This window comes from Anastrepha obliqua, chromosome 1 (genome assembly GCF_027943255.1).
Source record: "Anastrepha obliqua isolate idAnaObli1 chromosome 1, idAnaObli1_1.0, whole genome shotgun sequence".
Classification (NCBI taxonomy): Eukaryota; Metazoa; Arthropoda; class Insecta; order Diptera; family Tephritidae; genus Anastrepha; species Anastrepha obliqua.
In genome coordinates this window covers 77,372,900-77,390,399 of record NC_072892.1, presented here as the reverse complement: position 1 = coordinate 77,390,399, position 17,500 = coordinate 77,372,900, and the positions used below count along the sequence as shown (strand labels likewise).

Sequence of the window (17,500 nt, the reverse complement as noted above, 5' to 3'; positions counted from 1 at the left end):
AAATACTCTCAGAGGTTTGTCATTGCCTGCCAAGGGTCGACCACTATTACAAAACACTTTTTCTTCATTTTGGTGTTTCACGGAGATTCTAACCTATGTTCTCCGAATGGTAGTCACGTCCATTCTGCTACGGCGGTTATAAACTTCGCAAAAATTGTATGCATTGACGTTGGACATGGCTGATGTAAGTAATTCACAAGCCTTATGAATTGTTACACTACATCACAACAAAATCACTAGAGTGAAAATATACGATGCTTTGAATATATTCTTACATATTCTTGCCTCCTTGCCCTCTGAGTACTACCTACCCGTTTCATAGTATTCAGTCGCTCTTTATCAGTTTTGAAAGCCAAAATTGTGTCCATCCTTCTACAGATTCTACATGGAATAGGTACTGTGGCGACGTACATAATTGGGAATCCGAGTGTAGTACAATGGACTTAATTGTGTCTGAGTGCTGCACTTGCTAGTTGCCCGCCAAAGAGAAAACCTAATTGCTCCAAGGTAGATTTATATTGCCCCCTGAAATTGAGGCCGGGCGACAGTCTTTAATATACATTTATATATACACAGGTTATTTTTAATAGTGAAAACCGAATTATATATAAATTATGCTTGTGAGACACATACAGCAACGACTGATTGGACGAGTGTGTGAATACGTGTGAAATAAGCGAGCAGAGTTCTGCTGCCGAGTACCCAGTGACGTGGCAGCCGAAATTACTCCCTCAATTTCGTTATTCACCATAGCTAAAGGACAAACCTGGTAATCTACCTTCCTTGGATATATTTAGGTCCCTATTTATATTGTGTGTCATTCAGCATACACATAGTTGCTTGTTTTCTTACGATATGCTTTTTATCCATTTAGCTTAAATGATAAAATGTAATGTAATGTACAGAAACGTCCATCTCAGGATCCATTAAGAACTGGCTTATAGTGTGCGATGCCGTTTCTACACCACAATAGACACCTTTAATACCTAATGTGTTTATCAAGAGGTCTGATAATTTCAAAACTATTTCTTCAATGCCTTTTGCAGTTTGTTTGGTCCATCACCCGTTGTTCTCAACTTTGATTTATTGGCGGAGAATTTATCGTTTGATGTGGCTTTTATAAGCTAACCAATCCTACAAATGGTATTGGCCTAAAAGATAATAAAAAAATAGTAATAAGATACATAAATACCTTTTGTACTTTTAAAATGTTATCCGTACGTTTTTCAAATGGGCTTATCTATTGTTGGTGGGCCCAAGCTTTTCAAATGCTGAGTGACACTACCACAAAAAACTGCCTATCATTTTTGGCACCTTTGCAAATGCTCGAGCAATATTCGTCCTTTTTCTTTCACATTCCACCATTTCTTCCTACTGTGTGATCTTGATGTGATCTTCGTCTTGACAATTTCCTAAAAATGTGTTGAATCTTAAGCGCAATTCAATTTACATATTTTTTGTAAATCTTACGTTTATACAAGTTATTTTATTATTAAAAAAAAAACGTTCAACACCGACACTAGTTGTTCCTCGTACAAAATTTCTGTAAAAACTTTAAATTGACAGCTACGTCGGATTTCAAAATTACGAAACAGCAACACGGACTATCCAACAGAGTATATCATATTCTTGATATGACCCATTGAATTTTCGAATGCCAAGTAATAACAGAAAACCACACTTATAATTGTCTAAAGAGGGCTAATCGTTTTAGAAAATTGTCCCCTTGTTTTATACTAGGCCTCTTCTATTCGCCACTTCTCTGCTCGCCTAACATTTGCGTGCGAAAGGAATAACTAAGTTATCGAACAAGATCTGCCGCTAGCGAGTACGATTATACCTCATAAAACTTGAATAACGCACTGTCTTACAAACATATGTAATTTAAGGCAGCTCTGTTCCAGTGTTGCCAAGATATTTTCATTTGTACCAGTTGCTTTAGCTATTCGCCATTTGCGAACGCTTTGTGAAAAGACGAGGCCTAATATAATATATAAAATGAAATATATGTCTTAGCTACAGCCATGGACAGAGAAATAGCACACTTCTAATATTAAAATATTTATTACTGTAATGTTTTTATACACAGGCGTAGATCAATTATTTGGTCATGTGTTGTTAGTCATATCAATACTCTCTTGATCCCGTTTACCGTTATCGATTCGTCTCTTTTTTTTAATCACGTTTTTGTTGGTATATTGCACATTCACCTTGGACAAAAAATAGCACATTTTCAGTTTTGTTTCTGTATTCATTCTTAAATGAAATAATAATCAGTCAATTTGTTAAAGTATTTTGTGTATTTTGTGCAAGTGATAAAATAAAACAATTTTTTTAAATATGGGTCGAGGAGTACATTGCACTCTTGAAAAAAGAAAACTTATGTGGAATCTTTTTGAAAAAGGCACCAACAAATCGAAAATTGCCGAATTACTAGATTGTTCTAATATAGAAAAATGGTGCATAGTGCTATTAAATTCATCCAAGCAGACAAAAGTTTTTTGACGTTTGAATGAAGCCAATTTGTGTGGAAGAACTAGCAGGAAGAAACCACTTCCTACAAAACAAAAATATCAAAGCGCGGTTGAAATTTGCAAAGCTGCATCAAAGTAAGGATGTAAATTTTTGGAAAAAGAGTACTATGGAGCGATGAAACTAAGATTAATAGTATCGGACCTGATGGAAAATCATTTGTTCATCGCCCAAAAAACCAAGCGTACAACTCAAGGTACACTAAGAAAGCAGTTAAGCCTGGTGGAGGAAGTGTTATGGCTTCGCGTGCGTGTTTGTTGTTGTAGCAGCATAAACATTCCCCATACTTACATACGGTGAATGCTGCTGGAGTGACAGTCCTTGGCCGGATATAAATCCGGGTCGTTTCGGTAACGTAGAACCGACTGGCGTTTTTGTGGTATGGCGTTGGTCCATTGGTGCGAATTAATAGCAAAATGGACAAACATATTTATTTAGATATACCTAAAAGTACAATAGAGCCATTTGCTTTTGAAAATATGCCTGTAAATTGTATATTCATGCAGGATGATGATCCTAAACATTCATCAAAGGTGGTGAAAGAGTGGTTCAATAAAGAACGTGTAGAAGTTTTGAATTGGCCGGCTCAAAGCCCCGATCTTAATCCTATAGAAAAGCTTTGGAATGATGTAAAGTTTCAGATCGGGGGAAAAAATTTCAAAAATGCCAAAGAATTATGGAAAGGAATCAAAAAAGAGTGGAATTCGATACCGGTGAGCAGATGCAGGACATTAGTGGAGAGTATGTCCCGAAGATGTGATGCAACTATAAGAAGTTGTGGCCAATCAACTAAATATTGAGGTAATTTATGAATCTGATGCGATTCTATAAATTTTTTAATTAAAATTTCAATATAATTACAGCGTGTGCTATTTCGCTGTCAAGCTGATATAGTGGTATTGGAACAATAATGATTAGAAAGGAATAAGCAAACGGACAAACATTTGATTTTTGAAATTAAATTTTATGTTATAAATAAATTGATTGTTTTTGCAAAGAATAAAATGTTATTTACATGTGAAGAAAATGAAGTTGGAGATGAAGTTTGTCTTGTGTGCTATTTCTCTGTCCATGGTTGTATATAAAGGCACTTATCCAAGAGCAGACTTCATCAATTTTCATCTGTTCACTTTCAAAGATAACAATTGGGCAGCTCACAAAGTATTGAGAAGATTTTTTTTCAAAGTTGTAAAGTTATGATTGTTTCGACATTTTTGGTTTTTTACAAAATAAAAACAAAATTTTTAGAACTGTAGTCAAATTATATGACTTCATGACTTTTTACCTAAATGTCTAAAGTAGAAAACGACGGAAAATATGCGTGTTTCTAGAAGCTAATTATAGACGAAACTTCACGAAAAGAATATTTATTCACTTTTTGCATATTTAATATGTGTGTTTTAATTATTTCTAACTTTCAAATGCTGAATCCCAATTTGTTTAATTGATTGAATTTTAATCAGCCGTATGAAGTCAGCGGTTTCGCTGGCTGGCAAATTGTTGTAAATAAAAGTTTGTTCAACCGAAATCAGCCTCTGCTCACAATGAAATGCTATTTTACTGTATCGCGGATGCCAAAAAGTTAAGCGAACTTTTATAAAAACCTTGATATATGTTTTCCGCAACTTTTAAGCTTAACTTATAATTAAACTTCACATTCAATGGGATTGGTAATGGCTATAGGATTGACAATGAATGTAGAAGTAAAACTTAGTTAAACGGGTATTTAATATTATCATCTACTAGAGCAAAATTACGAATGTTTCAGGACAATGTCAATTAGACTTAATATCTAAGCTAGCCATTGTACTTTCTAGAACCGAAATTAATTTATCGTTGCTAGAAATTTTCGATGATTTTGTCGTTCGCATTGTTGCATTCTCCAATGCCCATTGCGCCATTTTCTGTGCTTCCTTGCGCTTCGAAACCAAGGCGCGAGAATTGGCAACGTAGCTGCAGCACTGAAAAGAAATATGTCCTTATTAGTTATTTATGATAACCTATATACATATACTTACCAGATATAGGCCGTATAGTGCACGCAAATTATTTGGATTCAGTTTGAGAGCTTGCGAATAATAGGTGCGAGCGATTTCCACATTCTCTATTCCACCCTAAATTTAGATTCATAAAGATTTATTTTCAGCAATTATAATAGTAGTAATACAAATATATGTATTTAAATATATGTATGGGCATGTACGTTAATTTTATATCTATATATATAAATGTGAAAATCTGTCCCTATATTCGCTTAAAACTAGAGAACGGCTGAACGGATTTATCTTATCTTGGTCTTGAATTATTCGTGGAGGTCTAGGGAAGGTTTAAAAGGTGAGAAAAATTCGAATAATTGCCGGGAAAATGGTCAAAACGTGGACCCGGGTAACCTTTGGTTGTGTATGTACAATATGGGTATCAAATGAAAGCTGTTGATAAGTACTTTAATACGGGGTCATTTTCATACCTATTGATCACTAAGGTCTCGAAATATATGCCAAAACGTGGACCCGCCGTGTCTTTGCACCGAATTAAACCAAACTTACACACATTGTTAAGGAGGTATTGAAGATGGCTTCCGTATAGTTTGGATACCTATTGGTAGATACGGTCTCGAGATATAGGTCAAAACGTGGACCCGGGTAACCTGGGGATGTGTATGTACAATATGGGTATCAAATGGAAGCTGTTGGTGAATGCTTTAGTTCAGAGTATTTCCATCCGCTCCGTGACTAGGGTCTCGAGATAGAGACCAAAACGTGGACCCTAGAATATGTTTGTACAATATGGATATCAAATGAAAGCTGTGGTTAAGTGCTTTAATACGGGTTAATTTTCATACCTATTGATGACTAGGGTCTCGAAATATATGCCAAAACGTGGACCCGCCGTGTCTTTAAACCGAATTAAACCAAACTTACACACATTGTTAAGTAGGTATTGAAGATGGTTTCCGTATAGTTTGAATACCTATTGGTAGATAGGGTCTCGAGATATAGGTCAAAACGTGGACCCGGGTAACCTTCGGACGTATATGTACAATATGGGTAGCAAATGGAAGCTGTTAATGATTTCTATAGTATAGACTATTTTTCATACCGTTCCGTGACTAGGGTCTCGAGATATAGGTCAAAACGTGGACCCGGGTAACCTTTGGTTGTGTATGCACAATATGGGTATCAAATGAAAGCTGTTGATAAGTGCTTTAATATGGGGTAATTTTCATACTTATTGATGACTAGGGTCTCGAAATATATGCCAAAACGTGGATCCACCGTGTATTTGCCCAGCGAAGCGGGCCGGGTTTGCTAGTCTATATATATAAATGTAAAAGTCTGTCACTATATTCGCTTAAAACTCGCGAACGGGCTCACCTATCCAAACCAAATTTTTAGGCTTTGTTTTGACTATTCAGTAGATGGTTTGTGTTTTAAAATTTTAAGAATCGGATACCAGGGTCTCGAGAAGTAGGCCAAAACGTGAACCCGGGTAACCCTAGGATGTGTTTGTACAATATGGGTAGCAAATGGAAGCTGTTGATGATTCTATAGTATAGAGTATTTTTGATGCCTCTCCGTAACTAGGGTCTCGAGATATCGCCCAAAATGTGGACCCCGATAACTTAAGGATGTGTTCGTACAATATGGGTAGCAAATGGGAGCTGTTGATGATTTCTATAGTATAGAGTATTTTTCATACCGTTCCGTGACTAGGGTGTCGAGATATAATCCAAAACGTGGAACCGGGTAACCCTAGGATGTGTTTGTACAATATGGGTACCCAATGGAAGCTGCTGATGATTCTATAGTATAGAGTATTTTTGATGCCGCTCCGTGGCTAGGGTCTCGAGATATCGCCCAAAATGTGGACCCCGATAACTTAAGGATGTGTTCGTACAATATGGGTAGCAAATGGAAGCTGTTGATGATTTCTATAGTATAGAGTATTTTTCATACCGTTCCGTGACTAGGGTCTCGAGATATAATCCAAAACGTGGACCCGGGTAACCCTAGGATGTGTTTGTACAATATGGGTACCCAATGGAAGCTGCTGATGATTCTATAGTATAGAGTATTTTTAATGCCCCTCCGTAACTAGGGTCTCGAGATATAGACCAAAACGTGGACCTGGATAACCCTAAGATGTGTTTGAACCGGTACCTTACCTGTATATAGGTGACCACCACAATCAAATTTTAAAAAAGTACAGAAAAGGCTATTGTGACATCTTTAGAAAGTATGTTGAATGAAAAAAATCAACTAATTCAACTGTTTAAACATTTTACGAGTTCTATAAAGAAAACTTAATATGAAAAATTTCTTGCGATATAAAACAAACATTTTATGTATGGTGGTGCGAAGCCCACTGGGTGATGCTAGTATTGTATATATGAATAAGTTATACGTCAACTTTTAATTTTTTCAATTTTTTGGGAGGCATGTGAAGTGAGCAATAATAAAATTTTTCTCACAATATATTACTTTACAATGTAGCGGTTGGAAACTACAAACGCACTTCTCTTGAGATGCTATTACTGAGGTATAGCTAAGTTAACAAAATTTTTTTTTTATATTAAACAAATTTTATAGCAATATATTGTAAATTTGGGTGCGCATGCCATTTTAGGTAATCATAAATTAAGTTTTAATAATAGAACACAATGTTTGCAAAAAATTAGAGAGATGTCATAGCCATATGGCCTTGATCGTGACATTTCAGCAAAATGTATATATAATATAATCCCTACCGCGGCCATAAAACATCGGGCTGATAGAACAAATTTTTTAATAAGCGCAATGGCAAACTTTCGACTGCCATAAAATCATACACAGCGTGACCGCCATAACTTAGCAACTATTTGACCATTCCGATTCTAACAAACTGCATTGTATGGGCTCATCGTATTTACTATTCGCAATGCTTCATATCTTCGACTCATACTTTGTGTTAATTTCTGCCCAAGTTGTGCAGGTAATCGACTCCAAAACAGCCAAATTTGACTTGATAACTGTTTGAACGCCCTTATTTGAATGCCTCTTATTGAGTTTTGGCTTAACTATTGCCTAAACATTTTCTATAGATTTGACATCAGGCCCAGTTCAACATTTCAATATTGCTATTCCCACTCTTCCACTTTTCACCCTTCGGCTTCGAATCTTTGGATCGTTGTCTTCTTGTAAAATCCAAGGTTGACGAGTTCTTCCAAACATCTTCACAGCTAACGGTTATAATGCTTGCTGGTAAATTTTATTCATCAAAACTGCGTTCTAATTGGCGGTAAACACAAATACATTGTCAAATCCTTTTCCGGCGAAGCAGCACCAAACATGAGCCTTAACTAGATGCTTAACAGTTCGTTGAGGTCATCGCTTATCCGCATTACACTAGGAACGACGTATGCAACTATTCGCCCAAAAGGAAGATATATCCGCGAAAGTTGTCTTTGGATACATTAACACTATTCTTAAAATTGCTTCAGCTTCACGCAACGATAAGTTTAGCTATGTCACAAACAAATCAATGATCTTCTGATCTTGCTTTGGAGGTATTTTTTTTTTTGCCGCATCCGAAGAAGTCGTCAACGTTTTTAACTTCGGTATACCATTGCACCCATTTATTTATGAACTCCTACAACTTCTTCAAATATTTTACTATAGATGCTCTTGACATTTTTGGACATTTTAGGTGTGCAACACGACCCAAGACCTAACACAACACCCACTGGAGCTACCAGATTACAGACAGCCTATAAACAGCATTCATGGAGAGAACCGTGTCATATTTGCACAATTGCATTCAGGATATTGTAACAGTTTACCTACACAGTTTTACCTAAACAGAATCATTTCGATGGCACCCGGTTTCACGTTACCGGAAGACTCGGGTTTTTCCCGGCCAAGGGCTGCCGCCCCAGTAAACTAGCCCTGTCTAGTGTACCGTACCCCACCCCCAATCTATCGTCACAGGAGCAATCCTACGCAATATGTTTGCTCCAAATATTTATGTTTTTGTTGTTGTAGTAGCATAAACATTCTCCATACTTACATACGGGTGACAGTCGTTGGCCGGATATAAATCCGGGTCGTTTCGGTAACGTAGAACCGACTGTCGTCCAAATATTTCTCTCCACAGTGCTGGTATTGAACCCAACCCTGGACCAGAATTATTCTACTGCCGCATATGCTCCAACGAGTGATGCCATCGTAAGACCTACTCAAGCCTTATGACACATAGGGACTGGTCCACACGGTATGTGGCCACGCCACGAGTTGCTCCCGCCAGCAGGCGGCCCCTGCCTCAACGGCTTCATCGTCGAATGTGCCGACACTTCAAACTGCCGCCACTAATCAAACCTCAACGGTTAGGAGCCCACCGGTGCAACAAACTCCCTCTGTGACCCACAACCCTCCCCGAGTTACGACAATACTCCCGAGGAGCTTCAAGCTACTGCAACGGACTCATGAGTACGATAGACGAGATAGTCGACTTCATGAGCCGGCACGGAATTAAGATAGCTGCGGTCGAAGGGACAAAACTTCACGCGAGCTCCTCCCTGATAACCAGAGGTGGATATAACGTGCACAGAAACACGGCCAGGTGATGCTGAGCTCGAAATATAAATATTGAATATATGTACATACTCATACTCGTACCCATACCCATACATACCCCTTCACCTGTTGCCTGGCAGGATATCACCCTGAAATTGCTGTGCTTATCAGAAGAAGAAGAATCACGATCTTTGGCACTCAAGCCTACCAAACGATCATAGGGGACATCAATTGGCAGAGCAGATAGACGATTCGACATTTAGCACAGTAAACGATGACGCCCCACCAGGGTAGTGGGCAATTGCAGAAGCTCGCCTGACATAAGAACTGCTAGCGCTGGTCTGATAAATAAATACCTGGCGACATATGCTACCGCTTGCATCAGACCACTTGCCCATTATCATCTCGATCGAGAGATCTACCGACTTTGTTTCCGCGGATCACCAGATATACATCAACTTTAACAAAGCTAATTGGGCCCGATTCACGCAATTTACCGAGAACACCTTGGCCGCTCTCCCCATCCCCACCGATGTGCGCCTAGGCAAACGCGCATTCCACAAGATGCTCACAGCTGCTGCGTATTTCCAGCTGAAGCAGCTGTTCTAGCAAACGAGTGTGACCACCTACGCCAGGCCGATCCCGGGTATCCTCGCATAAAGGATCTCAATTTGGAGATCCGGCATCTGGTAATCCAACATAAGCGGACTAAATGGGAAGAACATCTGAAGACCTGCAACTTTACCTCTGGTGTGAGTGAGCTCTGGTACACCGTAAGGTCCCTATCGAACCCGACGAAGCACAACAACAAAGTGGATATCACCTTCACGGTTGCGTCGATAGAACTAAGCGTCGTGAGACCAGACGGCTGCACAAACTTACGAACAACAGTGCGCCACTTCCTTTCTCCAGTGATGAGCTTCAGGGCGCCATCAAATAGACGAAAGCATCTAAAGCCATTGGCCCTGACGGACTCAACATGCTGATGTAGAAAAAGTTGGGTCCATTGGGAGTAGAGTACCTCACAAGGGTTTTCAATATGTCCTTGGCCACTCTCGTAATTCCTGACAAGTGGAAATCAGGGAGAGTGGTCCCCCTACTGAAACCTGGGGAACCTGCCAACCAAGGGGATTCTTATCGGTCGGTAACTCTCCTTTCCCCACACAAAATATATTCAACAAAGTGCTCTCATTAGAAATATACTATAATGCCAAATTGAACCAAATTTGTACCTATTTTAATTCGTTTATTTATATTTGTAGTCAATTGGGTTGCTACGATCTAAAAGTCTACAGGCTCGAAGGTCCGAGCATGAATGGCCAATAATAGAGTCTTTCGCATAACTGTCACCCCTCGGCAGGCAATGCCAAGCCTCCGAGGGTAATTCTACTATGAAAAAGCTCGTCACAAAAACACTTTGCCGCTTGGTGTCGGCTTAAAACTGTAGGTCCCCCCATTAGACGAACATTAAAACGCTCGCACATCACAAATAGGACAAGGAGCTCGGCCAAACTACCAATAAAGTGTGTGAGCTCCAATTATATACCTATAAATATATATTTTTTTGCATTATAGTAACTTAAAAAAAGAGTCGCACTGAGTAGTTAATCACACTTTATATAATGCACCTTGATAACACAGTAGCATTTGCACTTCGAAATTTTTTAAGAATTTATGAAATAGGATTCATGAATAACCTTATTTTATAACTTAAAAATTGCGATATACTCGTATACTTATAAATATATGATTCAACGTCAAGATTTCGTTAGATGTATGTGGGTATACTTATAGACTCATAGTTACCATTGTATATCGGATCTCTGCAATACGTTGTTGTATAAGATGGCTATGTGGGTTATGCAGTAAAACTTCTTCCAAACAGAACACTGCTTTTGAATAATCACCCTCCGCCAAATATAATGCATATAGCTCATGCCACGCTTCTTGATCAGACATGAACCTATAAAGAATGCCAGAACTATTGAAACAGCCACATGTACTTTATTAATTAATACTAACGTTTTTAAATATTCACTTAATTCTTTAATAGCCTCTGTACGTTTTCCCTTTGCTTTCAATATAGCTATTTTTCGTTTCCGAGGTGCAGCATTTGTTTCATCCTTTGCAATGATTTCATCGAGCAAATCATTAGCTTCATCATACATCTGCATAGCTTCCAGGCGCATAGCTTCGAATTTCATTACCCGCATGCTATCAGGAAATTCCGTGCTCAGTTGCTCTATGCATTTTCCTGCAATATCAAATCGTGACGTGTCCAAAGCGGCAAGTATCACTTGTTCCAATATAAGGTGCCTTTCGTTGCCAGTCTTTTGGACTCGATTTTCTAATACTGCTTCCCACAGTTGAATAACTTCATCACTACGACGCTCATTATCTTCACGATATTTCCGAAATTGATCACGAACATCTAAAATAAACAAAAAATACTTGGTACATTAAGCAAATCATATAAATCATATCTAATCTAACGCCTTATAAATAAATGCAAAATATTGCAAGTATTCGCAAAAACTCAAAACACACCTGACCAACTCATTTCTCTAAAGTTAAATGTCATTATTTTAGTATTTCAATATCAGATTGAATACACTTTATTTCACGGACTTAGTAATCAAATTTCACCCAATTAACACAAAAAGGCAGCAATCTTAATTGCAAAAATATGTCATATGTCATATTCTTAAACGTCAAATTTAACTAAAAAACTTACGTAAAGATGACGCTGTAAAACCTATAATTGAGTTAAGGCGAATTCATACTAGGTGACCTCGGTAGGGTAACGATAACATTTGCATGAGTTTTGCTTTTACGATTCGGTATTTTAAATATCAAAGTGTCAATAACAACGTGAATAAGCAAACAAGGCAACAAATCGCAAATTAAAACAAAAAACAAACCATGCTATACGAAGATACCTTGTGAGAACTGCCTTAATAGGCATATTTCTTCTAGAGCTAGAGCCAGGGCTAATCTATTGTGTAGCTCTGTATACATTGTATATTCTGATCTACTTGATTATATTCACAAATCTATATAATTAAAAAAATAAAAACAGCATTAAATAACTAAATAACGTGGACTTCAATTCCTGGCTTGAAAAAGCGGAATGCCGTGTACTCCATCGCAGACAGTCAATTACCGCAATTTGAAATTTTGAAACATCCTTATTAAGTCTTCAAATTTACGTATATATGCAAATTATAAGGTCTCACAAGTGCATTGAAAACAAGAATTTCCATCTTTCATTTTCACGTTTGGTGATATTTTAAAAAATATATTTCCTGACGTTGCCTAGGAACAGCGCCTTCTTACACAGCTAAGATCAAAACGTTCCTTTATATAAAATGGTTGCATAAGGAAAGATTAAATTTTATAGAAAATCGTACCAAAAAGTCGTACAAATTTTGATATCTCCCATTAAAATAACATTATTATAGTTAAGAAATATATTAAAAATATTGGTTATTTATTATATCTTTTACCAATTAAATATTAATTGAGCATTAATTATTTGAATTTTTGTATAGTAAACTGGGTTACCATGGCTTTTTGCTCAACGTCACTAATGTACTTAGAGTGACACCAATTAGATACTACCCAAGTCCTACCTCTTTGATTTATGCCTCTGCTCCACATTAACTTTTTCTATTTTTGCAGAAAAGTATGCATTGCACTAATCGTGGATTTGTTTCGCGCACCGAGGTCGGTCCTTCGGATTCACCTTTCTTATGTGCTGATCCAGGATTTTCTCTAATCTATACCTTAAACTCCACCACCAGTAGAAAGTCAACTTTTCTCCGAGCAACCGTGAGTCTGTTTACCATCTGTACTATGTATCCGTCCCTTTTGAAATTATAGCGATTGAGTTCGTTTACTATTGTTATTAGTGTAATCTATATATATAAAAAGAAGTTACATTTCCTTGGTAATCTTATAACTCAAGAACCGCCGAACCGATTGACACAAAAATATTAGAGTTCTTTTCTATCTTTAAGGAGGTGGTTTGTGTAAAGTTTGATTGAAATCGGTGCAGCCGTTCTTGAGTTATGACATTTTATGTGAGTAATGGTTTCCTCTCATACGAAATGCCTGTAGGGGAAAAACAACAACAAATACACAGCCGCTTATGAGCGTTTCTGTTGGACTGTTGTGGTTGTAAGTGTATTATGTTAATATTAATTTTGGACGAAAATATAATAAAAACTGGAGCATTCAAGGAACTGGAAAAACATTTTTAACTTTATTTATTTTAGCATAATTTATTTAGCGTAAAAAATTGAAATGGAAATTAAAGAATCAAAGTTTAATTACAAGTTTTTATAGGCTCTTTCACCTTACCTGTATATAGGTGACCACCACAATCAAATTTTAAAAAAGTACAGAAAATGCTATTGTGACATCTTTAGAAAGTATGTTGAATGAAAAAAATCAACTAATTCAACTGTTTAAACATTTTACGAGTTCAATAAAGAAAACTTAATATGAAAAATTTCTTGCGATATAAAAAAACATTTTATGTATGGTGGTGCGAAGCCCACTGGGAAATGCTAGTATATAATAAAAGTAATCAAATTTTTCCTACAGTGATTTTGAAATGCTAAGAACATTATACTAAGTATTATCACTTCACTTTTTAACTGTATTTCACTTGCTAAGCAGGCTGTTTACAGAAAAGGCTGTTCAAAAAAAAATCGCCTCGGGTAAAACGCCAGAGTTGTCAAAATTCATCACGCACCTCTTGAAGCGTGTAAACAGTCTGTTACACTTATAAGATTACAAATTGCGCGCCAATTTGTGGCATATGAGTAAAACATTGTGTAGCGAACAAAACTCTGTCGACATTTTGGTTTGCGTTTGTAATTTTTGGGCTTTTAAATATTAAACGAATAGTTATGGCGGAGACGGAGCATTACATTAGGGATATACAGCGTGAATACGTTGACTTTTTGGATGATGAAGAGGATCAGGGCATTTATTCAGGGCTAATTAAAGACATGATTGCTGAAAAGAGCCGCCGATTGATCGTCAACATTAATGATTTGAAACGTAAAAATCCTCAGCGCGCTCAAGGTCTTCTTTCGAATGCTTGTGACGAACAGTTGGCATTTGGGCGAGCGTTAAAAGAATATGTTGCGACCATTGATCCTACCTACGCAAAGCAACATGAAGATTTCTTCGTTGGATTTGAAGGTTGTTTTGGAAATCGTCATGTTACACCACGTTCTTTAACATCAATGTAAGTTTAGTATATCGCATTTATTTTAAGCTTCATTCTCCATTTCATTGGTATAAAAATTAGCATAACATGTATGCGTATTTGTTTTTCTTTTGATAGTTATTTGGGAAATTTAGTATGCGTTGAAGGCATTGTTACTAAAGTTTCCTTGATCCATCCCAAGGTCGTGCGAAGCGTACATTACTGTCCAGCTACAAAAAAAGTAATGGAAAGGAAATATACGGATTTGACTTCGTTTGAAGCAGTACCTTCTAGTGCTATCTATCCAACAAAAGATGATGAGGGGAATTTGTTAGAGACAGAATTTGGGCTTTCTGTGTATAAAGACCATCAAACAATAACCATACAAGAAATGCCTGAAAAGGCTCCGGCTGGTCAGTTACCTCGATCTGTAGATATCATATGCGACGACGATATGGTGGATCGTTGTAAACCTGGAGATCGTGTACAGATCGTAGGCAGCTACCGTTGCCTACCAGGAAAGTTTGGAGGATATACATCTGGAACTTTTCGCACAGTGTTGCTAGCCAATAATATATCACTATTGAGTAAAGATAGTAATATGGATATTAGTCGCGAAGACATCATTCTGTGCAAAAAACTCGCTAAGAATAATGACATTTTTGATTTGTTAGCAAAAAGCTTAGCACCTTCAATTCACGGGCATGCCTTCGTAAAGCGAGCAATATTATGTTTGTTGTTAGGAGGTGTAGAAAAGGTTTTGCCAAATGGCACTCGTTTACGTGGTGACATCAATGTTCTCCTTATAGGCGATCCAAGTGTAGCAAAGTCTCAGTTATTGCGATATGTATTAAACACGGCGCCTAGGGCGATCCCCACAACTGGTCGTGGTTCCAGTGGCGTAGGTTTAACGGCTGCTGTAACGACTGACCAGGAAACTGGCGAAAGGCGTTTAGAAGCGGGTGCAATGGTTTTAGCAGATCGAGGCGTTGTTTGTATCGACGAATTTGATAAGATGAGTGACATAGATCGTACAGCAATTCACGAAGTTATGGAACAAGGACGTGTAACGATATCAAAAGCTGGTATACATGCTTCATTAAATGCGCGTTGCTCAGTTTTAGCGGCAGCTAATCCAGTCTATGGAAGAGTATGCATGTGGTTTTTAGAGCTTGAATTAATACTAACAAGTTTTTGTTTTTATAGTATGACCAATACAAGACACCAATGGAGAATATTGGTCTTCAAGATTCTCTTCTTTCCCGTTTTGACTTATTATTCGTAATGTTGGATGTAATTGATAGCGATATTGATCAGATGATTTCAGATCACGTTGTCCGGATGCACCGCTATCGGTAAAAATACTATTCATTTGATATGTTATTTGACGGGGAAACTATTTTCCTACTTTTTTTTCAGCAATTCAAAAGAAACAGATGGTGAACCTCTCTCAATGGGAAGCACTTATGCGGACTCTTTATCTTTTGCTTCAAATTCAGACGAGGTATATATGAAATATTAGGAATTCTGATTTTATTTTAATTTTCCAAATTTTCAGAAAAAAGAAACTGAAATCTATGAAAAATATGATCCTTTGCTACATGGTAGATCACGAAGGCGACAAGACAAAATTTTATCTGTCGATTTTATGCGTAAATATATTCATATTGCAAAATGCATGAAACCAAAGCTGAGCGAACAAGCTTGTGAAGCTATTGCTACTGAGTATTCCTGTTTGCGTTCTCAAGAAAATATTCAGTCAGATGTTGCACGCACACAACCAGTAACAGCTCGAACATTAGAAACTCTCATTCGACTTTCCACAGCACATGCGCGGGCTCGTATGTCAAAAACTGTAACCGCCGATGATGCTGAAGCTGCTATAGAGTTAGTGCAATTTGCTTATTTTAAGAAAGTATTGGAAAAAGAAAAGGGCAACAAACGTCGACGTGACGGTTCAGTTTCCGATGCTGAAGAAACTAATAGCAACGAAAAGTCGTCTGCTCGAAAAAATAAGCGAATACGCAGAGAGTCTTCACAACAAGAGCCCTCCAGTGTTGCCTATGACACTGATGAAGATATAGAAACTCCTCAGCCAGATGCTGGTGATTTAACTCGCCGTGAAGCAAGACGTTCCTTGTCAGGTCATAAGTCAAACGCTGCAGGGGCTACAGGACTACAATCGAACGAAGAAAGTACACAAGGCTCACAAAGTTCGGCCGAAGTTACACCTCCTTCTATATCGAATGCAAGGTTGAGCATTTTTAAAAATAGTTTGCAAAGATTGTTCCGAGAAGCGCGCGAACAGAGTTTATCTCTTGAACGCATCACCACTACAATTAATGAAAATAATTCCGAACAGTTTTCTAATTCTGAAATTGAAGCTGCCATGCATCAAATGACTGAAGATAATCAAGTCATGGTTGCTGATGGCATTGTTTTCTTAATATAAATTTTTCCACGTTTCTCGACAAAATTTGCATTCATTTTTTTTATAAACATTCAAGTATTTGCTGATAAATATTTTCTATTGTTTACTACTGTTCTATGAATGAATTAAAGTTTATTTTTAAATTAAGTTGGCATCTACTTTAGAGGATAATTTTTGTTGTAATTTTGTCGTTTGAAAATGTTAAATGTTTTCGGTTTTTTATTATACTTACCTCGTTGCCTTTTACATATTTATACAATTACGGAAAAGTATTTTGCAAAAAACTTTCAGAGCATGTACTTAATTGAGCTCGACAGTAGGATGGATGAAATAACTAAGTGGACAAAATGCCGAAAAGTGTAGTTTGCAAACCGGACCTAGTCCTGCATACTAGAACTCTAGAATTTCTATTTTGAATGGTATTCCAATCGGAAGTCACTTCTTTTCTCTTGGTATGCCTTAACGCATCTTCAAAAGTGGCGTCTTGCGAGCAACTAACTCTTTCTGGGTGTTTGGCCGAGCTCCTCCTATTTGTGGCGTGCATCTTGATGTTCCACAAATGGAGGGATCTAAAGTTTAAGTCGACTCCGAACGGCAGATATTTTTATGAGGAGCTTTTTCATGGCAGAAATACACCCGGAGGTTTGCCATTGCCTGACGGGGGGCTACCGCTCTTAAAAAAACCGTTTTCTTAATTTTGGTGTTTCACAGAGATTTGAACCTACGTTCTCTCGGAATTCCGAATGTTAGTCACGCACTAACCTA

At 37.5% G+C, this 17,500-nt stretch overlaps 2 protein-coding genes across 2 annotated transcripts; one reads left to right on the top strand and one right to left on the bottom strand.

Annotated features, from left to right (window-relative positions):
• Positions 1–4,242: 4,242 nt before the first annotated feature.
• Positions 4,243–11,774, bottom strand: LOC129243558 (ER membrane protein complex subunit 2-like). The gene is made up of 5 exons (XM_054880659.1): positions 11,631–11,774; positions 11,106–11,514; positions 10,890–11,046; positions 4,551–4,646; positions 4,243–4,493 (listed from the first exon to the last, which is right to left on the bottom strand). Exons 1-5 carry the CDS (start codon positions 11,662–11,664, stop codon positions 4,308–4,310), a joined length of 882 nt encoding a protein of 293 aa, XP_054736634.1. The 5' UTR covers positions 11,665–11,774; the 3' UTR covers positions 4,243–4,307.
• A 2,067-nt stretch (positions 11,775–13,841) lies between these two features.
• On the top strand, positions 13,842–16,882 carry LOC129253033 (DNA replication licensing factor Mcm3). The gene is made up of 5 exons (XM_054891258.1): positions 13,842–14,343; positions 14,443–15,454; positions 15,511–15,659; positions 15,724–15,808; positions 15,863–16,882. Exons 1-5 carry the CDS (start codon positions 14,000–14,002, stop codon positions 16,754–16,756), a joined length of 2,484 nt encoding a protein of 827 aa, XP_054747233.1. The 5' UTR covers positions 13,842–13,999; the 3' UTR covers positions 16,757–16,882.
• The last annotated feature ends 618 nt before the right edge of the window (positions 16,883–17,500 follow it).

Coding starts and splice junctions, on each gene's coding strand:
- LOC129243558 (XM_054880659.1), bottom strand. CDS start 11,664: ATGACATTTAACTTTAGAGAAATGAGTTGGTCAG. Junction 4,647..10,889: donor CAGAGATCCGATATACAATG/GTAACTATGAGT, acceptor ATCTAAATTTAG/GGTGGAATAGAGAATGTGGA. Junction 4,494..4,550: donor CACTATACGGCCTATATCTG/GTAAGTATATGT, acceptor ATTTCTTTTCAG/TGCTGCAGCTACGTTGCCAA.
- LOC129253033 (XM_054891258.1), top strand. CDS start 14,000: ATGGCGGAGACGGAGCATTACATTAGGGATATACAGCGTGAATACGTT. Junction 14,344..14,442: donor CCACGTTCTTTAACATCAAT/GTAAGTTTAGTA, acceptor TTCTTTTGATAG/TTATTTGGGAAATTTAGTAT. Junction 15,455..15,510: donor CTAATCCAGTCTATGGAAGA/GTATGCATGTGG, acceptor TTGTTTTTATAG/TATGACCAATACAAGACACC.